Here is a 24,950-nt window from a genome sequence, read left to right on the forward strand (position 1 = left end):
TCTCTTTCAAATTCTAAAGGTGGCAGGGGTAAAATACAGGGAGCGAAAGGCTATTTACAATTTGTACAGAAACCAAATGGCAGTTATAAGAGTCGAGGGACATGAAAGGGAAGCTGTGGTTGGGAAGGGAGTGAGACAGGGTTGTAGCCTCTCCCCGATGTTATTCAATCTGTATATTGAGCAAGCAGTAAAGGAAACAAAAGAAAAATTTGGAGTAGGTATTAAAATCCACGGAGAAGAAATAAAAACTTTGAGGTTCGCCGATGACATTGTAATTCTATCAGAGACAGCAAAGGACTTGGAAGAGCAGTTGAACGGAATGGACAGTGTCTTGAAAGGAGGATATAAGATGAAAATCAACAAAAGCAAAACGAGGATAATGGGATGTAGTCCAATTAAATCGGGTGATGCTGAGGGAATTAGATTAGGAAATGAAACACTTAAAGTAGTAAGAGTTTTGCTATTTGGCGAGCAAAACAACTGATGATGGTCGAAGTAGAGAGGATATAAAATGTAGATTGGCAATGGTAAGGAAAGCGTTTCTGAAGAAGAGAAATTTGTTAACATCGAGTATAGATTTAAGTGTCAGGAAGTCGTTTCTGAAAGTATTTGTATGGAGTGTAGCCATGTATGGGAGTGAAACATGGATGATAAATAGTTTGGTCAAGACGAGAATAGAAGCTTTCGAAATGTGGTGCTACAGAAGAATACTGAAGATTAGATGGGTAGATCACATAACTAATCAGGAGGTATTGAATAGAATTGGGGAGAAGAGGAGTTTGTGGCACAACTTGACAAGAAGAAGGGACCGGTTGGTAGGACATGTTCTGAGGCATCAAGGGATCACCAATTTAGTATTGGAGGGCAGCGTGGAGGGTAAAAATCGTAGAGGGAGGCCAAGAGATGAATACACTAAACAGATTCAGAAGGATGTAGGTTGCAGTAGGTACTGGGAGATGAAGAAGCTTGCACGGGATAGAGTAGCATGGAGAGCTGCATCAAACCAGTCTCAGGACTGAAGACCACAACAACAACAACAGGTATCAGCTAGTATTTACCTAGTGAAACCCACAAACAGGCTGACCGGCTCAACACCCTTCGTCGTTAGTCCGCTAAGTGGATTCAGACTGAGTCAGGGTCCCCGGTCCGAGCCCTGGAAGCGACGCGTCAATGCTCTTGGCTATCCTGGGCAGGTAACAGACAATGGCCCACAATTGTGAACCGCTCGCCCTTTACTCATGGTGGATATCATATCGCCTTCTGAAACAATGTTGAGGCATTAATATCTGCTTCCAGAGAAGTATTGGTAACGTCACACTAGACTAAAAGTGTAAGGCAAAATCCAGTTTCGTAAAACTGGGACTGACTATTCCATCCACGCCATCAATAAACCTCTCCACGTGGAAAACTCCATATGTTTTACCCCACCACAGAAGAGAAAACCCATTTTGTCATGTTATTGCTCCAAATTATTTATACCAACCTTCCAACAAACCATACTTACCACTTAAGCTGTATTTCACCAGAAGCCCGCCGCCATAAACACGCACAACCTGAGTAGACTTTTTTTTTTTGGGAGGGGGGTGGAGGTGGTCATCAGTCTTCTGACCTGTTTGCGACCCTCCCCTGCGCCAGCGTTTTCATTTCGGAGTAGCGCTTGGACCGTACGTCCTCAATTATTGCTGGATGTATTCCAATCTCTGTCTTCCCTTCAGCTTTTACGCTCCACAGTTCCCTCTAGTAACATGAGAGTTACTCTTTGATGCTGTAACACATATCCTATCATCCTATCCCTTCGTCTTTTCAATGTTTTCCACATGTTTCCTTCTTCGCAAAATCTGCGGAGAACGTCCTCGTTCCTTATCTATCAGCCCACCTGATTTTCAAAATTCTTCTGTAGCACCGCATCTAAAACGCTGTTCCGGTTTTTCCATAGTCCATGTTTCACTGCTACACATTGCTGTGCTCCAAAACTACATTGTTAGAAATTTCTTTCTCAAATTAAGGCCTGTATTCGATATTAACAGTCTTGTCTTGGTCAGAAATGCCCTCTTTGTCTGTTCTAGTCAGACTTTGATGTCCTTTTTGCTCCGTCCATCATAGATTGCTGGCTGCGTAGCATAATTCCTTGACCTGTTCTACTTCGTGATCTACGATTCAGATGTTGTGTTTCCATTTTGCCTTATTTTATCTCAAGTCTTCCAGAGCTCTGTTAAATTCCGACTCTAATACTGGGTTCCTGTGTCTTTCTTACTGACTCCAATTTCTCCTTGTATCAAGTCATCAGCCCCCTCATAGAGGCCTTCAGTATATTCTTTCCATCTGTCTGCTCTTTCCTCTGCGTTTAACAGTGGAATTCCCGTTGCACTCTTAATGTTATCACCCTTGCTTTTAATTTCACGGTGTGTTGTTTTAGCTTTTGTGTGTGCTGAGACACTCGTACGGACGATCACCTCATTTTCGATTTATTGGCATTGTTCGTGCAGCCATTTTGCCTGAGCTGTCCTGCACTTCCCATTTATTTTTCTTCCTAGGTGTATTTTATCGTCATATTTCTGTCTTTCCCTGAATATTTTTGCTCTTCCTTCCTTCGTCGTTCAGTTAACCTATTTCTTCCGCTTCCCGAGTTTTTTTTCAGAATTACCTTCCTTGTTTCTATGTACAACTGTCGAACATTTTAACTGCCCTCTTTAGAAATATCCCCTCCTCTTCAGCTGAACTGCCTAGTGTGGTATTCCTTATCGCAGTATATACAACTTTAGCGTTCTTCAAATGCGTCTCATCGTTCCTCAGTACTTCCATATCCCACTCCCTTTCACACTGGCTCTTCAGTACCATTCCGTTAATCCTCCGTTTACTCTTCATCAGAACTCAGTTATCATCCATCAGAGTCTATATCTGCTTCTGGATACACATTAAAATACATGTCTGACCATGATGTAATCCAGCTGGAATATTTCCTTGCCTCCGGGTATGTTCGAAGTAAAGCTCCCCCTTTTGTGATTCTTGATCAGGGTAGTCGCTATTATCATCTGAAATTTGTGGTAGAACTCATTCTCTTCTCTCATTCCTGCCTAGCCCATATTCTCCCGTAACCCATCATTCTATTACTACCCCTATAACGACATTCCAATTCTCCATGATTATTAGATTTTCATCTGCCTTTGCGTACTTTATTACCTTCAGTCTCCTCAAATAATTCCCCTGTTTCTTCATTTTCTGCTTGCCTCGTCGGCCTGTGTACCGAACTATCGTTGTCGGCCTTGGTTTGCTGTCGAATCTGATGAGAACAACTCTGTTGCTGATCTGGTTACTGTCGTGCATTGGAGTCTAGTGAAGAAAATACGAGCTTAACCTGTATCGGACCATATTTGCCACTGGACTTCCTTGCTGATAGAACTCAACGCGTCGCTCTTAACAGAATGAGGTCGGCAAATATAAAGGTAATTTCCGGAGTACCCCAAGGAAGCGTGATACGTCCGGTACTGTTTCTAAGAGTATAAATGACCTAGTAAAAGGCCTCGGATATCTTTAAGACTATTCGCAGATCTATAAAAAGGTAGCAACGTCGTAAGACAGTATCTATTTGTAGATTGACTTGCAGGAGATTGATGAGTGATGAGGGCTCTGGTCTGGTAGTTGACCCTGAACGTAAATAAAGGTAACATGTTGCACATACATAGGAAAAGAAAGCCAGTACTGCATAACAACACGGTTGATGAGAAACTGCTGGAACCAGTATATACCACAATATATCTAGAAGTAACCATCCAGAGCGGTTCTGATGTGGAATGATCACGTAAAACAGATAGTAGGAAAAGCATGTGTCAGACAGATTTATTGGAGGAATAGTAACTCATCCATGAAGGAAGTGACTTATAAGGCACTTGTTCGACCGATTATTGAGCTTTGTTGATCAGTATGGGACCCTTGTCAGGTACAAGTGATAGAAGAGATAGAGAAGATCCAACGAAGAGCGGGGTGTTCCTTCAGGGGATAGTTTAATATGCGGGAGAGCGTTACCGAGATGATGACTGCATCCTCCCATATACATACTGCGTAATGACCACGACGACAAAATTCGAGAAATTAGAAACAATACAGAGGCTTATTGACAATCATCCTCCCCAAAGTGAAATTTGCGATTGGAAGAGGGTAGGAGGAATCAGAGGTACCAGAAGTACCCTCCACCACACTCCATTAGGTGGCTTGCGGAGTATGATATAGATGAAGCTCAATATCAGCTCTACATTCGTATCCATTTTGTGCGTATGTTGATTTTACCCTGTATTCGGATGACTAGAGATCCCTTTCATCTTTCCACTTGACTTCACTGACCTCCACTGTATCTAGACTAAGCCTTTATATTTCTCTTTTGAGGTTTTCTAGCTTTCCTACTACTTCCAAACTTCATATCCCGGAACATAGCATGTTATCCCTTAGTTGGTTGTTCCCACTTCTTCTCGTGGTCATCTCTCCCTTGACTGTTCCCTCCTGGAGATTCGAATGGGGGCTAATCCGGAATCTTTTCCATTGGAGAGACCATCATGATGCCTCCTTAATACCGGCTATATGTTCTGTGGATACATATCATGCGTCTTTAATGCAGTGCTCTCCACTGCCTTCTGTATCCTCATGCCGTTGATCGTTGCTGATTCTTTCGCCATTTGGGTCAGTCCCCCACTGTTTAAGCAGTGGCTGTTTTTTTACCAGTCAAATATGCTAATCCTAGACCACGGATTCAAAAGTCCAGCGCCTGTGAGAATACCGTTGTGTAATCACACCGCCGGCCGTAGTGGCCGAACGGTTCTAGGCGCTACAGTCTGGAACCACGTGGCCGCTACGGTCGCAGGTTCGAATCCTGCCTCGGGCGTGGATGTGTGTGATGTCCATAGGTTAGTTAGGTTTAAGTAGTTCTAAGTTCTAGGGGACTGATGACTTCAGAAGTTAAGTCCCATAGTGCTCAGAGCCATTTGAGCCATTTGTAATCACACCTACACCACAAATTCCTTCTTTCCATGCATTACGTGATTATTAGCACAATTGTTACAGCCTAGAAAATTTCCTATTGATATTACATCATTTCTTCATATAGATTTTTTATTATCACATTTTCAGTTTATTGTTCATCACTTGTTCGCTGATCCTTCAATGCACGCTAACAGACTAAGAGACTAGATTGGCGCACAGTCACTGGAATCAATCAGAACGTCGAATACGTAGAAGTATCACCACTGAAGTATCATTGGAATAACCAAATACTTCTGATTGTGGGGAAGCTATTTTATAGACTTGTATGAACCGGAAAGAAGTGTATTTCAACCAGTTACAAAATACCGACTCGTCAAGTCGTAAGAGTTGTCCGGTAGCTAGCGAACACCACCTAGGTGGATTACGAACATTTAAACAACAGATGCAAATTTAGGCAGGGACTCTTTTTGTTAGTGCCTCACAAAAATTCTCAACAAACCGTAAAGCGAGACGTTATTATAAGAAACGTGTTTTAAATTATAAAACATTGCAGAAAAAATAGCGAGAAGGTACCATTCAGCACAGGTTGAATGTCTCGATCATAATTGTGAAAACAGAGAAAAAAATAACGTATTGTCGCAGCTGTTTTTCCGATGGACCATCACTGAGTGGAAGAGAAAAAAGATGAAATCCATTATAGGTTTACTGTGTTACCTCCAGTACACAACACACAGTAGTTTGCTGTAGACGCTTGTGCAGGAAATAGTAAGGATCTTAGTTTATTTTTTTATTTTGCGAGTTATTTGTAGCTATTACCGTTTATCGCTTCTCCATCTCTGTACTTTACGGTCCTGCCAATTTCCTATTGGAGATTCCAAAAGTCAGAGTTTCGTTGACGTATCGCACACCGGCAAGAAAAGTGACACAAATCAAAAAACGGCAGTTTTTAGTTTTGTATCACTGAAAAATACGTGTGACATGCCCCAGCGTGCACGTCAAGTATAATGGAATTTGATGCCAACAATACTTACATGATATTTAAAGGAAGCTTATACTATTTCAATGGAAGTTGTATAGAATTCTTTAAGTCGTGATCCCTAAATATTGGATTTCTGAGTTGTGTTACTGTTCTTGCCGGAGTGACGTACATCATCCATTATGTTCCTCTCCACTTCCATAATTTTCCTATTTCTTCATTTACGATGTTGTCTAACCTTGAGATTCCAGCACTTCGTCACCAGCAATCTATTTCCATTTTATTATTCCAAAAGATTAAGTTTAACTGTGGAATAACGATATTTCCCTGTCCAAAGTTATTTTTAATATCTTCTACAATATGTTCATTCGCTTGTATAGCTATACTTAATATTTAAAAAAAAAGCATCTAATACTAAAATCCCCAATATCTAAATCCCGCTGATCGTTTCATCCACTATAATATAGTCAGTTATATTTATCTTTGATGTATTGAAAGAGGGCGAACAGTCCATTTAACATTCGCAGACTTAGTAAGTGGCATTACGTGAGTAGAGGTTGGGAATGAGGAATAATGGCGTCTTAATACCCTACATTAGTGCAGTTACATCTTTATACCAACAGCTCAGTGAAACTGGGTAATGTTCCATCGGAGAATTCCAAATTAGCGAAGGGGTTCCAGAAACTTGCCCACTGCTTCCTCTGTTGTTTAACATTTATGTGGTAGAAGTATTAAAGACACTGAAAAATAAATATAAGCCGAAGGCAATTTCTGGGGGGTCAATGAACTATGCTCTCTGCTAGTCGCTGATGAATAGGCGATAATTGCCGAAGGTAGTGAGAGCTACAGCAGTATGGTGAATAAACTGATAGAAGAATATGACAAGCGGTTTTAAAAATGAACACAAAAAGCCAGGTCTGCAGCTCGTGGTCGTGCGGTAGCGTTCTCGCTTCCCGCGCCCGGGTTCCCGGGTTCGATTCCCGGCGGGGTCAGGGATTTTCTCTGCCTCGTGATGACTGGGTGTTGTGTGATGTCCTTAGGTTAGTTAGGTTTAAGTAGTTCTAGGGGACTGATGACCATAGATGGTAAGTCCCATAGTGCTCAGAGCCATTTCAAACATTTTTGAACAAAGAGCCAGGTTAACAATGCTAAATACTTGGAGTTGTTCACGTATACAAACTAAAAATGTAATACGTTCACAGGAAATGTATTCGCAGTTGCCAATATTAACCACCTTCCGCTGTACTTTGGAATGACAACAATGAAAATCTGTGCTAGACCGGGTCTCGAACCCGGAACTCCCGCTTGCGGTAGCGCATGCCTTAACCGCTCCGGCCATCCGAGCACCAATCACGGCTAGACCCAGACTCCCATTCGTCGTCGTCGCTTATCAACTATGTATCAGAACCTGCACTCGTACGTTACATATATTCCGAGGAAGGACATATTTAATGGGGAGCGAGGGCCTGGTATTAGCGAATAAGTACGAAATATCAGTACCTGTGTTATTAAGAAGAACGATGCGATGTTCTTTCGGACATGCATGCATGTCCAATGGACCAGGCACTGCTACTACTACGGCCATCAACAAATACAGGAAAGGTATTCCGAGCTACGAATATCAACCACCATCGACAGTATACTGGAATGACGACAATGACGGACAAGGACTCTACCCCGAATTTCCTGTTTTATGCGGACTGTCGCCTTCACAGCTTCGCCCATCCGAGCACGAATCACAGACAGATCCGCAAGGAACATTGCTTCACTCTTCTTAATAACACAGGCAGTGCTATATCGCAAGACGTTCTTATCAACTATGGATCATTGTGATTAAGCACCGTAAGTGAAGGTTGTCTCACCTAGAGCTCCGAGGCGGTAGTTGACAGTGACCGCAGCGATACCTTCTTCTATGAGGAGGTCTGGCCCATACTGAGCGATGGTGCCACTGCCAACAAAGTAGCCGCCTCCCGGCATCCAGACGTACACTGGGGGCGGCTCAGTGGTGTTGAGGGGCACGTACAAGTTGAGGACGAGGCAGTCCTCGTCGCCGGGGTCTCTGGCCGTTGGGAAATCCGGCAGCGGCACCTGTGTGCAGGCCGACCCCTCCTCTAGGGCGTCGCGAACGCCCGACCAGCTCGCGGCCGGCTGCGGCGCCTGCAGGACATAAAATATGGTTCCTCATTTGCAAAGCCTAGTCTCAGTGCTGCATAAACTGTCTGATATATAATGGTCGGGTAAGAGACATAAAGATATCATTTTCATCCATATGAATGACGATTTGATCTGTCATCAATGGCCACATAGGCGCAAATTAAACTAAATGCGAATAAGTGCCAAGTAAAAATATTGTCCCATCGGAAATTAATTAGTTCTGAATTCCGTGAATGATTGTTTCCTAGTTTCATCAACGATATCCGAATATCACATCAGTAAACAGTGTAGAACCTGAATGTACACTACTGTGTGGAAAAAGAGAAACACTCAGAAGCTATGGTCTACAACAATCCACAATAAGAGGACGTGTAGAACAGTGTAACCATAAGAATTGACTTAAAAGGCAGAGAGGTGGCGTGCACGTAGGCCTATCAGCGCCCTCTTGTGTGACCGGACAGGTCAGTCTTACGCAGCGCTCCGTTGGTGCGGAGCCGTCGTGCGCAGTGGAAACGTAGAATCAACTGCCACTATGCCTCGCCGTCATGACGGGATGGAATATTGGTATGCTGAGTGCATTCGGACTGGAGGCCGGTCTGTCGTTCCACGACACTGAGGCTCGTACAAGGCACCAGTTTCAACAGAGAGGCGTATGTGGGGCCTGTGCAGAGGCCATACACAGCACCGACAGGCTACTGGGTTGGGTTGTTTTGGGGAAGGAGACCAGACAGCGAGGTCATCGATCTCATCGGATTAGGGAAGGATGGGGAAGGAAGTCGGCCGTGCCCTTTGAAAGGAACCATCCCGGCATTCGCCTGGAGCGATTTAGGGAAATCACGGAAAACCTAAATCAGGATGGCCGGACGCGGGATTGAACCGTCGTCCTCCCGAATGCGAGTCCAGTGTCTAACCACTGCGCCACCTCGCTCGGTTGGCTACTGGGCGACACAATATCACCACAGCGCCGGCCAAGGTGGCCGAGCGGTTCTAGGCTCTACAGTCTGGAACCGCACGACCGCTACGTCGCAGGTTCGAATCCCGGCTCGGGCATGGATGTGTGTGATGTCCTTAGGTTAGTTAGGTTTAAGTAGTTCTAAGTTCTAGTGGACTGATGACCTCAGAAGATAAATCCCATAGTGCTCAGAGCTATTTGAACCATCACAACAGCGCGAGATGACGTCCATATTGTCTGCTTGGCCTTAATGGATAAAACAGCTTCGTTAACAGTGTTGGCGCGACGTTGGATCACTGCAGCGGATCTGGACATGATTCCGTCGACGTTTCACTCCGTATTATGAGGACTGGACTGGTATCAGGCATGCAATCGCGTCAGCTTCCATTGACTGGAACCGACCAAAGCTACTGACTACAATGGGCACGTGAGAGCCGACACTGCCGTGCTGAGTGGCAAAAATGTGTTGGTTTTGGATGACTCCCGCTGCGACTTGTCCTACCGTGATGACCGAGACTCTGCTGCTCCTGCAAGCCGTTCGACTTGCCATATTTCAGTAGTACAACGCCTGGCAGCAAGTTGCGAGGAATCTGCAAGCCTTCTTGAAGAACGACGGGTACCACTGCTTCCGTGACCTGCCCAGTCCCTGACCTGCCGTCCAGCGAACATGTCTGATATATTGTCGGTCGGCAACTTGTTCGTACAGGTCCCCCAGCAGCCAGCGTTGATGGTTTGTGGACACGCCTACAAACCGCGTGGCAGAGTATTACCCAGCAGCATGTTTCAGGCGCTTTTTGAATCCATACCACGACGCCGAGGGCTCAGACTGCAGCATATGGTTGTGCTCCTCCGTGCTGAATTTCCAAGTCCCAGGCATGTACAGATCTGTAATGCTAACCATGTGCGTAGTGTCGTGTCTTTAATAGGTGGAATAAATTTCATTTTGATCACATCTCTCGGTCGTTGTGTTTCACTTTTCCCAAACAATAGTTTAGCTTTGGATGAGCATCTCAACTGCGCAAAAAGTACTGTTGCCAAGTGCGGGAAGTCTTCTGGTTACCCGTATTTCTTTCGGAAGATTCGGAACATATTTCCACAAGATCTGAAACGTAAACTTGGACAATGACTCTTTCTACCGAAACAACACGAGTGAGATATGATTTAACATGTGTGAGTAGTGAAAACTCTGGACGGCTAGAACTAACACTATGCTTGTGTGCGTTACGTCTGCAACATATATTTGTTCATGTCAGTATTTCACATCCGCAGTTAGTATCGCTGCGGTTGGAAAGTTACGTGACTACCAAACGGAGTGTTTGCTTCATAGGCTCCTCACTGTGCATGCACGCCAGTACTTGGCATCGGAGATCAATTACATATCATATCATCATAGTCACAACCCAACGTCTCACTTATGTATTATGCTAGTTGTGCCCATTCATGAAACAAAAGCTCCTTCTTTGTTACTGATGTCCGCCTCTAGACAAAGCTACCCTGCACCCTGCGCACAGTTCAGCGCCCTGTTACATTTGAGAAAAACTGAAGCACTTCATTTTGTCAGTCTCATTATCCATAAAAATTAATGTATGGCCATTTATCATCTTTCAAACAGAAGTATAAATGCTTATATCTTCTCCCAGTTACACGTATTTCTCTTTTCGTTTCTCAATCACGCATGCCAGTATCCACCCCCTCTTTTAATTACCCGTGTTACACAATGTTCTTGTCTCTCTCTCGCTCGCTCCCTCCCTTTACCCCTCCTCTCTGCCGGCCGCGGTGGTCTAGCGGTTCTGGCGCTGCAGTCCGGAACCGCGGGACTGCTACGGTCGCAGGTTCGAATCCTGCCTCGGGCATGGGTGTGTGTGATGTCCTTAGGTTAGTTAGGTTTAAGTAGTTCTAAGTTCTAGGGGACTTATGACCTAAGATGTTGAGTCCCATAGTGCTCAGAGCCATTTGAACCATTTGAACCCCTCCTCTCTGACATCCATTGCTGCGTGTGCCACTAATTTTACGTAGAAATGCAAGTCTTAAATATAACCTAAAATCATTCTTCATAAACAACTTCTGTTCCTAGAAAAATTTCTATTTATTAGCCGGTAGCCTACAAAACGAATGTAGTTGCATGAGTAAGACTAAAAAATTTGTTCATTTATGTTCGCACTAAACATGTATTCATATCCTGAAAACTGACTCGTTCCACATCATTTCGGTAAAAGAATCAAGTGGCCTATGGAAAAAGAATTACTCTACTCGTCTTTGTTGCTCTAGATTTCATGGTCAATATAAGCTGCTTTTTTCTTCGACTGTAGCTAGTACCTTTTTGAGTGGTTGTGTTACACTTAATTCTAATGGTTGTGTACTACATCGACTATCAGACTTATTAAAACACGAGTGTAGTAATGAACAAAGCGTATTTGTAATGACCGTTTGGATGTAAGAGCCGGCCGGAGTGGCCGAGCCATTCTAGGCGATACAGTCTGGAACCGCGCGACCGCTACGGTCGCAGGTTCGAATCCTGCCTCGGGCATGGATGTGTGTGACGTCCTTAGGTTAGTTAGGTTTAAGTAGTTCTAAGTTCTAGGGGACTGATCACCACAGCAGTTAAGTCCCATAGTGCTCTGAGCCATTTAAACCATTTTGATATAAGAGGGGGGGGGGGGGGTCCTGGCCTTGCCATGATAAATAAATAAATAAATAAATAAAAATATTAATAAAGATTTGTGTATGTCTACAGAACTTCTGCTCGAAAACATTTATGAAAATCAGTAAGTTCAGTAACAGTGGATGAGCAAATTAGTGCGAACATGTTATTTTATATGTCTTCCCCGTCAGTGCTATGGTTTTTCCGTTTAGTTTCACGGGAGATTATGTTGTTTCATGATGATCTTTTTGTAGTAAGATGCTAATCTCAGAGCACGTGTATCGCTGCTGCTTCTATCCTCTTTTGACTGATGCAGAAGAGGTAGCCGTCTTTCGTTTCTGGGCGCCATACAAAGACTCACGATATGTATCTTCCAGGGAGCCACTACTCGATATTCTGAACTGTAACTTTACCTCTGAATAAATAAGTGAGGTCTTTATGTAAATACCGCCTTCCCCATTTTTTGTATTAATTAAATTCCATATATTTTCCTGTTGCAGACAAATTTACGGGAGGATAGACGAGGAAAGGAACATGTGGAAAATACTGGAAGGAAGTAGAGACAGAATAGGACGTGAGTTAAGACACTTGAGAGAGCTGTAAAGATTCGCAAATTCAGTACATTAGGTGCAAGTGCTAATCTGAGATGAAGAGGTTGGACAGGAGAGGATTTCGTGGCGGGCCGCATTAAACAAGTCAGAAGACTAGTGAAAGAAAAGCTATTGCAGTTGAGTAAACAAATGAGAAAGTATATAAATTCAAGTGGGGCCTATGTCCTAAACGACCGCCTCTAACTGAACATATTCGTTAACGATGCAAATTTTCAGTACCATTCTGGTACTTTCTTGTATCATATCACGTATCCAATATTTTCCAGTGGAAAAGGACATGTCACCACTGAGCTGTTGCTCAGCTGATGAACTTTGGCGAAGTTTGTGGCAAAGTAAGGGCATAGTTTTGTGTAGACTGAAGCGATGAGTGAAACTTTGTACCAAGGCCGGGAATCGAAGCCGGATCTTCTGTTTACTAGGCAGGTGCGCTAGCCACTAAGCCACCTTGGCATAGAGGTTCGCACCACTGCACGGATTATCCTGGCACGCCTCCGTCCTCGATCAAAAAAAAAAAAAAAATGGCTCTGAGCACTATGGGACTTAAAATCTATGGTCATCAGTCCCCTAGAACTTAGAACTACTTAAACCTAACTAACCTAAGGACAGCACACAACACCCAGCCATCACGAGGCAGAGAAAATCCCTGACCCCGCCGGGAATCGAACCCGGGAACCCGGGCGTGGGAAGCGAGAACGCTACCGCACGACCACGAGATGCGAGCAGAAGGTCCTCGATCCAATCCTCACTGGCGCCTCAGTGTAAATTCAGCAGTACACGCTAACAGAACTGTTCATATGTAGGGGGGAATTTAAAGTACACTGAGGTGACATTGAGAATTTGGATCGAGGAGGGAGGGGTCCCAGGGTAATGCGTGCATTGGAGCGAACCTCTGTGGCTTAATGGCTAGCGCAGCTGCCTAGTAAGCAGAAGACCTGACTTCGATTCCCGGCCTTGGTATAAATTTTCAGTCGCTGCTTCAGTCTGTACCAGGGGTTCCCAACAAAATTTTCTCGAGGACCCCCTCATCGGGCATGATTGGTACCTTGTCATATCACAGTATCAAGTACCTAAAAAAGCCAAATTAAGAGTCTTTTTATACGTCTTCTATTTTTGGTACTTAAAAAAACATTGACATATTCATTATTGAAAATATATTGAACGGCCAAAACAAAAAATCTGTTATCATACGAAATATATTTAATATATTTTTTATTCTAATAGCGTCTTGCGGACTCCTCTGGAATAGCTAACAGACCTCTGGCGGCCCGCGGACCACCTGTTGGGAACCACTGGTCTATACACATAAAAACGTGTGTGTATGAGACCAGTAACGTCTTTGAAACTGTGTCATTTAATTCGTATGAGGACTTCGTTCACAGTCGACAAATGTGTGCGCAGTAACGCGTTCCTTAGCTAAGCGAAAAATTCTGTAAATCCTTTCTAGTACATTTTTCACACGATATAAATACAAAAAATTCCGCGTAACAGAAATACAATGCGCAACGATCAAGTCGTAAAGCAAAATACTGAGAAGAAATTACAAAATTAATACAGGTGTACTGGTTTTCATGGCTTTGGGCAATGAAAGTAAAATCATCAGGATGACTAAACTGCGTCATTTGCCTCTTCTTCTTCTTCTTCAACAAAACGTCATTTTCGACTCTTTTCCCGAGATCTTCTTCTGGAATCGACAGGTGGCTGAATAGTGAGGAAAAACAGTGTCGTGTTCTCATTTGAAACAATGTTCCTTGTAAGAGGTCCATGACTAAGGATTTTATTGCTAGCGCACTCGAGCAGATGTATTTTCGAAGGATTGCTCACGCGCTGCCTGCGATATGTAAGCTATAAGAGAATCTCAGACCAGAGAGCAGTGTTGGCTGCAGTAAGAGCAGTGGTAGTAGTGGTAGTAGCTAGCAGTCTGGTGTATGGAGTTGGCAGGGCCGGTCGTGGGGAGCGATGGCGGTGCCTGAGCGATGTAGTATAAGGTAAAAGCAACCGCGTGCATATGTAGTTTGATAAACTAAAGTTGTACTGTTGTTATATCAAGTTCCATGCAACTGTTTCAAAAAATGTTTTAATAATAATCTTTTTTATAAAATTAACTTTTTGACAATCATTCATCTGAATTTAAAGAATTTACTAATTTCTGCAATCCATGGTCATCCCGATTAACGTAAGGAAAAATCAGTTGTTTCTTTTTATACATGACAAATTTGGCGGCCAGCATTGCACTGGGCTGTGCCAGAAAAATTTCTTATAGGAGCAGATGTATACGCGTTATCCGGTGACTTCATTGAGGTAAGAATTTTCCATTTATTCAGTAGGATCTTTCAGGGCCATGACGCAGCACTGCTGACGTCCAAATTTATCAGTTTAGATTCAAGGTCAGTTAATTATTGAAAGGTTATATATGAGTCACATTTTTTATTGGGAGATTAGTCACGTTATTATTGCGACGTTACGGAATAGTAAGATGTTGGGAAGTTACACTGGATGTGAATGTGACACATATTTTTTTGTTGGTAGGTTACATCCTTAGCGTGTTTTCCTGCAGAAAGTGTCACGAGCCCAACCGGAGTACAATGCGTCACGTGAAAAATAGCATTTAAGTGGAAAGGAAATTAACTTTGTTGTTGTCGATTATGTGAAATTGTCATCCTTTTTAATATATATGTTGATTTAATACAGATGTTTTTAAGTCGATATTGTAAGGTAATACGAGGAATTGGCTGCATAGTGGTAACGAAAGCAAGTTGTGCGGATGTCAAGGAGTAGCCTCAGCATCGAAGGTGGCCGCTAGATGAAGCACAGACGTCCACTATCTACAGTATTACTATTGTCAAACATTTTAATAACGCTATTGCATTGTCTCTGATTTTTTAAAACAACTGAGATTTTGTTCGGGAGTCGATAGATGGGCGAGTCGTTTGTGTAAAGTCACCAAATCTTTTACGGTGAAGTGAACTTATTGGAGTCGAATACAAGCACTGTGTGTACAGATTAGATCCAACTAAATGGGTTTTTTCAATCAAATTCCTGTTTATCACAAAACCGTAATCGACTGTTAGTATCGTAGCATGAGAGACTCAAGATCAAGGAACCATCGGCTGAATAAAATTAAAGTGGTCGTTAGTTGATCTTCGAGTTAATAACGTCTCCAGCCTTTTACGTAGAAGCCGGCCGCGGTGGCCGAGCATTTCTACGCCCTTCAGTCCGGAACCACGCGGCTGCTGCCGTCGCAGATTCGAATCCTGCCTCGGGCAGGGATGTGTGTGATGTCCTTAGGTTAGTTAGGTTTAAGTAGTTCTAAGTCTAGTGGACTGATCACCTCAGATGTTAAGTCCCATAGTGCTCAGAGCCATTTGAACCATTTCTTTTACGTAGATGCCTGAATGGGAATAGTGTTTAATCGGTAGAATTTCTGATCACTATCTCGTTTGAAGTAGCTATCCGTTGGAAGAATGTTGTCTATTGGGAGGGGGTACTGTTCCTTTTCTTGTGTTTGATGGGTTGCACGTTATTTGAACTGATAAGCGTCAATTGCAAAGTGATGAAACGGAAGCTACTGTCGTTGTTTACCACGTAGTTCAGTGGTTGTGTAACTTAATTAATGTAGAAAAAAGTCATATTACTCTCTTCTCTGGTGGTATCGAAGAACTCTAGAAAAACTAGTGACAAAGTTATTTTCAACTTAATGAAAGTGCTGCATCGGTTATCCACGAACTAATGTAACAAATTTCTAGTGATGGTTATTGTTCACCAACGTCTGAAGCAGATGAGATATGTTACTAAAATTTGTAATTGATAGGGCTAACGTTTGGGTGGCAATTGACTTCTTTATGGCAGAAAAGGCCAAGTTTTTATGATTGGAGAACACAGGGGGGCTGAAAGGCAACGAATGGGAATAACAGAGAAGGAAAATAAATTTTAATGTGCATTCTAATGGCTCGGAGCACTATGGGACTCAACTTCTGAGGTCATCAGTCCCCTAGAACTTAGAACTACTTAAACCTAACTAGCCTAAGGACATCACACACATCCATGCCCGAGGCAGGATTCGAACCTGCGACCGTAGCGGTCTCGCGGTTCCAGACTGTAGCGCCTAGAACCGCACGGCCACTCCGGCCGGCTAATGTACATTCTAGTTAGAGCTCAAACTATGCAGAAAGAACAAAAAAAGAAAAAGAAAAGAAAGGCTACAAGAAAGCACTGGCAACTACACTCCTGGAAATTGAAATAAGGCACATAGACACAGGCAACAGAGCATGCACAATGTCGGCACTAGTACAGTGTATATCCACCTTTCGCAGCAATGCAGGCTGCTATTCTCCCATGGAGACGATCGTAGAGATGCTGGATGTAGTCCTGTGGAACGGCTTGCCATGCCATTTCCACCTGGCGCCTCAGTTGGACCAGCGTTCGTGCTGGACGTGCAGACCGCGTGAGACGACGCTTCATCCAGTGCCAAACATGCTCAATGGGGGACAGATCCGGAGATCTTGCTGGCCAGGGTAGTTGACTTACACCTTCTAGAGCACGTTGGGTGGCACGGGATACATGCGGACGTGCATTGTCCTGTTGGAACAGCAAGTTCCCTTGCCGGTCTAGGAATGGTAGAACGATGGGTTCGATGACGGTTTGGATGTACCGTGCACTATTCAGTGTCCCCTCGACGATCACCAGTGGTGTACGGCCAGTGTAGGAGATCGCTCCCCACACCATGATGCCGGGTGTTGGCCCTGTGTGCCTCGGTCGTATGCAGTCCTGATTGTGGCGCTCACCTGCACGGCGCCAAACACGCATACGACCATCATTGGCACCAAGGCAGAAGCGACTCTCATCGCTGAAGACGACACGTCTCCATTCGTCCCTCCATTCACGCCTGTCGCGACACCACTGGAGGCGGGCTGCACGATGTTGGGGCGTGAGCGGAAGACGGCCTAACGGTGTGCGGGACCGTAGCCCAGCTACATGGAGACGGTTGCGAATGGTCCTCGCCGATACCCCAGGAGCAACAGTGTCCCTAATTTGCTGGGAAGTGGCGGTGCGGTCCCCTACGGCACTGCGTAGGATGCTACAGTCTTGGCGTGCATCCGTGCGTCGCTGCGGTCCGGTCCCAGGTCGACGGGCACGTGCACCTTCCGCCGACCACTGGCGACAATATCGATGTACTGTGGAGACCTCACGCCCCACGTGTTGAGCAATTCGGCGGTACGTCCACCCGGCCTCCCGCATGCCCACTATACGCCCTCGCTCAAAGTCCGTCAACTGCACGTACGGTTCACGTCCACGCTGTCGCGGCATGCTACCAGTGTTAAAGACTGCGATGGAGCTCCGTATGCCACGGCAAACTGGCTGACACTGACGGCGGCGGTGCACAAATGCTGCGCAGCTAGCGCCATTCGACGGCCAACACGGCGGTTCCTGGTGTGTCCGCTGTGCCGTGCGTGTGATCATTGCTTGTACAGCCCTCTCGCAGTGTCCGGAGCAAGTATGGTGGGTCTGACACACCGGTGTCAATGTGTTCTTTTTTTCCATTTCCAGGAGTGTATTTAAGTCAGAGACAGAAAAAGTGTCAACTTGGATAATGTGATATGCTGTTAACTGTGCACTTATAATTAACTGTGAGATTAAGAAAAAAAAAAATATAAGACAAGGAGTCAGGTACACATTAATGAAAAGAATTCGGCAGAAGAAAAGAAAAGAGTGTTAATTATATTTCTTGTTTATAAAGGAATATTGTTAATAACTGACCAGAAATTAGCGCGAGTTCCCTCTGACAAGGAAGGGATAACATTACAGGATTTTTGCTACGTTTTGATTCAGATTTATTCCATAATACCTGATTTTCGTAATGTTCAGTCAAATTTAAAAAGAGGATTTATTTGCTACTAAACTATGGTGTTGTAAACAGAAAAATTTTTCATTCGGAAGTAAGGCCTGTACCTTTTACTAGTATACAGTTAGCCACATTTAAGCCTACCATAATTCCGGCTATTGTGCAAAAATTCACAACATTAATGTTCCTAATACTCCTGTTTCTTAAAAAATTACACAATCGGCGCCATATACGCGGATTAAATCAGTGGTTCAGGAAGTGTCGAATAAATTTTTTCTATTTGATAACAAAAAAATTTGCGTCATTAGACTGCCGATTTCGGTCAACGATGACCATCTTCAGATCTGTTTTACATCTCCTAGTATAAGGAAGCCATAATGGCATTTGTATTTCTTTACGATGCCACTATGGCTTCATTATATTAGGACATGTCAGATACCACCCAATCCAAATACCCCAACGTATTTACGAGAGACCCCGAAAATAGACAGGCAGAATCGTAACGTTCGAGTAGATCAAAGTGTAAATTATAGGTACGGAAAACGATTTGTTAGGCGAACAGCTCTTTTCTGTGAAACAGGTGTAGAAGGTGATAAAACGAGAGACAAAGAAGGAAGATGGAAGGCTTAGAGAAACAGGCGGTGCTCGTCTTTCGGAGACTGAAACGTTCTCTCACGCCTTATGTAATGGGGTCATCACTAATGTAGCGGAATCAACGGAAGCTGTTGCGCCTGGTAATCGACAATCTGTCGAGAATCTGAAATTGCTCTCAAAGGATTTTACGTCAGCTGCAGACATCCAACAGAAACCAGAAGACATGCATAAATATCTTGAAAATAATCTTCGTCTAAATAGACTAGAGGACCTCAACACGTTGAAAGTAGACCTGCGTCACGTTACTCAAATGGCACACCCAAAATATGACTCTGTGATTTTTCCGATCTCTGAAGTGATTGACAAAATTCAATTGAAAGTGAACAACCTGCCAACTAACTTACGACAATCCTAAGACAAGCATTCACCAGGAGAAAAAAGGTTCTTGACCTGGAACGAACTTCCAGACTTTGTCGTAGCGCGTGGTCAGACCTGTTTTGATATCTCCCACTGTCTGTGGAAATCTCGTGTGTTTACTCGACATTCTTGATATATGCGGACATTAAAAATAAATGCTGTGCACTATGCGCGAGTAATGACTGAAATAAGTAAGTTAGTAGAAGATTGGGAGACAATGTTCCTCAGTTTCCAATTCACGTAAGGACAATTGTAAGTGATCCAAATGAAAAACAGTACTTTTCAAAAAAAATTGTATGCAAGAAAAAAAGTTCCAAACTTTGTGAAGAACATGCTGCAACAGTAACTCTAAAGTCCTCACACCGTAAACTAACACTAACGAGCATTTACGTGCAAAGTTCACACAACGTTAAACCATATATTAATAGGCAGAGAAATGCGACACATTATGTACAGCGTTCGTCACATATCTGCTTTACAGCGAAGGACGCTAGCACAAAATCCGCGCCATGGTAAAGTCGTGTGATGGATGAGCGTGGAATAAAAACGCAGGACACAATTAATGAATTAAACCTCTATGTGCTGAACAGGGCGGACTGTCCAGCCGCGTACGAAAACAGTGTTGATACCGAACCAACAATGGTATCACCCCGTCAAATCGGTTTGAAGATAACAAAATCAACTCCAGAAGAACCTCTCAGCATGCTGGTGGAAACGACCACCGTGCGATCATGATAGATTTGTTGGTTCTGGCTTACAACAAAGGAGTATGGGATAGGAACATATTCAACTTCGTTAAAATTTTTAAAAGTCTAACTGGGAAAAACTAAGTGCAAAATTGATCGTCAAATATCAGAAGATCCTGACCACGGCGTAACTTGCATAGCATATCGACACTTACAACTGCCTTACAAAAAGCACAAAATGTGTGTATTACAGTATAGAAAACTCCTAGACATTGTGGTACATCTTGGAGTGCGGAGCTTACAGAGCTGAAGAAAACATAAAAACATATACAACAACTTTGCAAATTTTATCAAAGTGCTTTGGAACACGACGAGAGAGAGAGAGAGAGAGAGAGAGAGAGAGAGGGAGGGAGAGAGAGAGAGGCTACACTGCTGTTGTACAGATCAATGAAATCCGAATACGCAACTCTCATAGATAGTACGTAGAAAAGTCATTGGGAATAATACGTTCAAAGGCAACTAGTAATAGATGCATGAGCGACTCCCTATAGAATAGAAACAGAAAAATTAAAAGCACCAAGTGTATGGCGTGAACAGGGAGGGACTGTTACAGCAGGTTGGAGAGGCTCCGCTGAATATCTGCTGCAGTCGCTTCTTCCGGAAGACAACAGTGAAAATGATGTCGTTCTTCAAAGAGAGGCATGAGAAAGTATGTATGTCCCCACATGAAATCCCAGAACTCGTTCTTCCATTTGTACAAGAAGAAATTGCATTTGTTATCAATCAGCTAAAGAATGGAAAGACCATGGCCCCGATTACAGTCATAACGAAACGCTGAAAGCAACTATGAGCAAAACTGTCCACATTCATCACACACTTATTAAATGAATCACCAAAACAAGGAAGAATTCCTGTGGTGTGGAAGTATATGCAAGCTGTAATAATCCAGAAGTGCATGGATAGACTTCCAATGGTCCCTAAGAGGTACAGACCAATCAGTCTTTTTAGCGCCTTCGGAAAAGCACAGGAGCGCTTGATGTGCAACAGATTACAGACTCAAAGGGAGCTACATGCCCTCTAACGGAGCCAGTTCGGCTTCATAAAGAGCAGATCTATGGATGACGCAGTTAGCTGTGTTCTCATCATTGTGGACAACTGTAGCAGCTAGTATGTTGTAGGCATCAGGGTTGACATTGCGGACGCATTAGTCCAGTTATAGTGGTCCACAATGTTTGCCCGCCTGAGACACGTATAGGTCCCAAAATGTTTGTATCAGAGCCTCCCAGATTGCTGCGAAGGACTTATTGTGGAGTGGGGCACAACATCCAGTAAACTAGTGAGGCGAATCACTAAGGGTTGTGCACATTAATCTATATGTGAACCAATTTTTTGGGAGCTTACTCTTGAGACATTGCTAACAATGGATGAAAACGCTTAATTATCAGGGATATTGACGATGACATGTTATGGCCACAGAGAACTCAAGAGCCAGTCTGGAAAGAGATGGGAGTAATGTGCTTGCACAGAGACAAAAATGGTGCTCAGATAATAAACTACAAATCGTACCAAAATAAGACCACCTACGTGCTGCTCAAAAGCAGCCTCTCTCACCCGCAGAATCCTACTATCAGAATTGGGGGGAACTCCGGTGCTACGCAGTGAGGTTTGTAAGTACTTTGGGATACAGGGGATATGTAAAATAATGTGAACAATGGTAGCAATGGGATGGTTGTGTTTGACGGTCAACAGTGCAGGTAAGGCACGTGTCGCGCTGGACTATGCGCGTTCACTACGGACTAAGCACCAGTGCAGGTTATAGTGATTAAAATTCTTCTGGGTATTATACCGCGTCATTGCTAAAAACTAACAACAATAATAAACTAAAACCGACGTTTCGGCCGAATTGCAACGGCCTTCCTCAGGGCATGACTGGTTTTGCATGGGGATACGTGCTTCTATTTATTACAGACTATCGATTTCTGACGTCACTGTTGTAAAGCTAATCGGCCCTCTAATATGATTGGCTAGTCATGACGTAAGGGAAGATGGACAGAAAGGGGCTATTCGTGGATGTCCATGTCGTCAACGATTGGTAGCTGTCCGCCAATCAGCGTTCTGCTTCTGGTCGGCAAGTTTTCCTCCTAGTGTGCGAGGAAGTGGACTGACAGTTGCTCTACAGCTGTTTGTGCAGATACGTCCGTGTCCCGTGTCGCTTCTGCCCCGCGACCGCTCGCGGCCCGTTGGACTGGGATGGCAGGCAGCCAGGACGCCGGGAATTTGTAGTCATCTGCTCTTTTGATGGTGTCAGGTTGTTTAATAATTTCGATCGCCTCCCCTATTTTGCGTTCTCGCATCCACGTTTCTTTCGCCAGTACTCGGGCCTCCTGGAACCTGATAGGTTGTCCACAGTCACGGTGGTGTTCCGCTAACGCCGATTTGTTATGTTGTAATCTTACACAACGTTCGTGTTCTGCTACTCGTAAGCTGACAGGTCTCCCTGTTTCTCCTATGTAGGGGGCTCCGCACTCACACGGTAGTTCGTAAACACCTGCAGTGTTAAGAATATTGACTACATCCTTAGTGGATCCTGTGATGCTTCGAAAAATCGGTTTGAAACCTCGTCCGCGGAGGACGTTGCCTAGCCGTTCACTGACGCGTTTTACATATGGCAAGTGTACTAGTGGAAGCTTCTCTTCTTTGCCTCGTGTTCTGCACCCTTTGGTTTTAGCTACCTTGCTTATGATTTTGTCGTCATAGCCGTTGGCACGAAACGTGTGTTGTATCTCCTTTAATTCTTCTTTCTTGTTATTTTCATCGCTTATCCGGTAGGCTCGGGCAGTTAACGTGTGCAGGACAGACTACTTTTGAGCTGGGTTGTGGTGGATCTCCGAGTGCAGGTACCGATTAGTGTGCGTTGGTTTCCGGTACACTTTGTGTCCCAGTTTACCTTCGGCAGCTCTGTATACTTCCACTTCCAGAAATGGCAGGGAACCATTGTTTTCAGTCTCATGTGTGAACTTTATATACTTGCCGACCAGAAGCAGAACGCTGATTGGCGGACAGCTACCAATCGTTGACGACATGGACATCCACGAATAGCCTCTTTCTTTCCATCTTCCTTTACGTCATGACTAGCCAATTATATTAGACGGCCAATTAAAAGTCTTACAACAGTGACGTCAGACATCGATAGTCTGTAACAAATAGAAGTACCTATCCCCATGCAAAACCAGTCGTGTCCTGAGGAAGACCGTTGCAATTCGGCCGAAACGTCGGTTTTAGTTTATTATTGTTGTTAGTTTTTAGCAATGATGCGGCATAATACCCACAAGAATTTTAATCACTATGAGACCGGCCGCTGAAGCCTACGTTCTTATACCAGTGCAAGTTGTTTACGAATAGTGCACACTTCGTATTTGCATTCAGAGGCGAGGTCGATGTGCAATGAAAGACCTAACAGAGCTCCAAAAAGGGCAGATTGTGGGGGCCAGATTAGCTGGAGCATCAGCAACCAAGATAGTCAACTTGCAAGAGCAACTGTTGCAGCAGTCATGAGAGCCTACACAAAACATGGAAAGACATCATCGTGTAAACGTAATAGTGGGAGCAAATCAAAACTAAATGACAAAGATCGTCGTACGCTAACACGAATTGTGTCAAAACAACACAAAATTATGGCGGCTAAACTGGTTGCAGAGCTCAGTAGCCACCCCGTATCTATTAATACTGTCCGCCGAGAATACCAAAAAGGGAATATTCATGGACGGAATGCTATATCGAAACCTTTAGCGACGAAAACCAACGCAAAGAAGCGTAAAGCATGGTGTCAGGAGCATAAATCCTAGTAGCTGAACAGTGGAAACACGTCATATGGTCCGACGAGTCAACGTTTTCGTCATTTCCAATGTATGGCCGGGTTTACTTCTGGAGAACGCGAAAAGAAGCCTACAATCCTGATTGCTTGATTCCAATGGCTAAGCATGGAGGGTGAAGTCTGATGGTGTGGGCAGCTATATCATGATATTCTGCTGGTCCCATCATTACTCTCAAAGGCTGCGTTGCAGCCAAAGATTATGTGAACATTTCAGTTGATCAGGTGCACTCCATAATTCAAATGTTGTTCCCCAACAATGAGGCCATACTTCAGGACGATGACGAACCCATTCACACAGCCAGGTCAGTTCAACCGTGGTATGGGGAGCACGCAACTGAACTGCAGCGTCTTCCCTGGCCAGCACAGTCCCCGGACTTGAACATCATCTCTTGTGGGCGGTATTGGAGCGCAGACATCGGAGCAGATTTCCGCCTCCCTCGTCACTACAGGAGTTAGAAGAGTGGCATAACATTCCACAGGGGACTATACAATTATTATACGCCAGTATTCCAAGAAGAATCGCGGCTGTATTACGGGCAGATGGGGGTCCAAACCCTCATTAATAAACCATTTCCAAGCAGATACAGGTGTTCACATTATTTTGCCTATCCCCTGTACACATGAACCAGAATTGCTAATTTCACACACAATGTATTTCACATATGTCAGAAAGATACTAACGTTATGCATAAATTTCCAAGACTGGACCCCACTTACTTTAAGATCCCTGTAATTTACTTATACTCTATCATGATACATTCCTCGCTGCTATATAGAATTTCTCGTCACCCTATGGAGACAAAAACTGTGCTGAATCACTGCAAGTCAACGCTAAGGCACACACAAGGCTGTTTGCTGCTGAGGCTATAGGAAAACATCTATAGAGGCGCTATTAGTCATACTAGGCTTATGCCAAATATATGCTGCTCTCGGACACAGAGGCTCTATTCTGTCTTCGCAAAGAGAAATCATGGGTCAGGAAATAACAACCAAATAAGTGCTAAAAGCATAGAAAGTGGCAAAGAGACCGGAAAAATGTCACAGCAGTACAACGAGAAACCAGTAAAAAGTTTCAAATTTTACTTTTTTTCTTCACTCGATGATTAGATTCGTTCCAAGACCCATTTTCAAATCATCCTAATATAGTACAAAATGGCATTTCCGAAGGTGTGAAAACAACGTCAAACTTCTGCAACTTACAGTTTCAGCGCATACAGCGCAACGTTAGAGAATAA

At 43.9% G+C, this 24,950-nt stretch overlaps 1 protein-coding gene across 1 annotated transcript in view; it reads right to left on the reverse strand.

Moving 5' to 3' along the window:
* Positions 1 to 24,950, reverse strand: part of LOC126234650 (acetylcholinesterase-like) — a 109,775-nt gene that overhangs the window by 59,418 nt on the left and 25,407 nt on the right. The window contains exon 3 of the mRNA XM_049943381.1: positions 7,810 to 8,104. Coding sequence (XP_049799338.1) covers positions 7,810 to 8,104 — 295 coding nt within the window. The remainder of the gene's footprint in view (positions 1 to 7,809; positions 8,105 to 24,950) is intronic.

Source organism: Schistocerca nitens, chromosome 2, assembly GCF_023898315.1.
Source record: "Schistocerca nitens isolate TAMUIC-IGC-003100 chromosome 2, iqSchNite1.1, whole genome shotgun sequence".
Lineage (NCBI taxonomy): Eukaryota > Metazoa > Arthropoda > Insecta > Orthoptera > Acrididae > Schistocerca > Schistocerca nitens.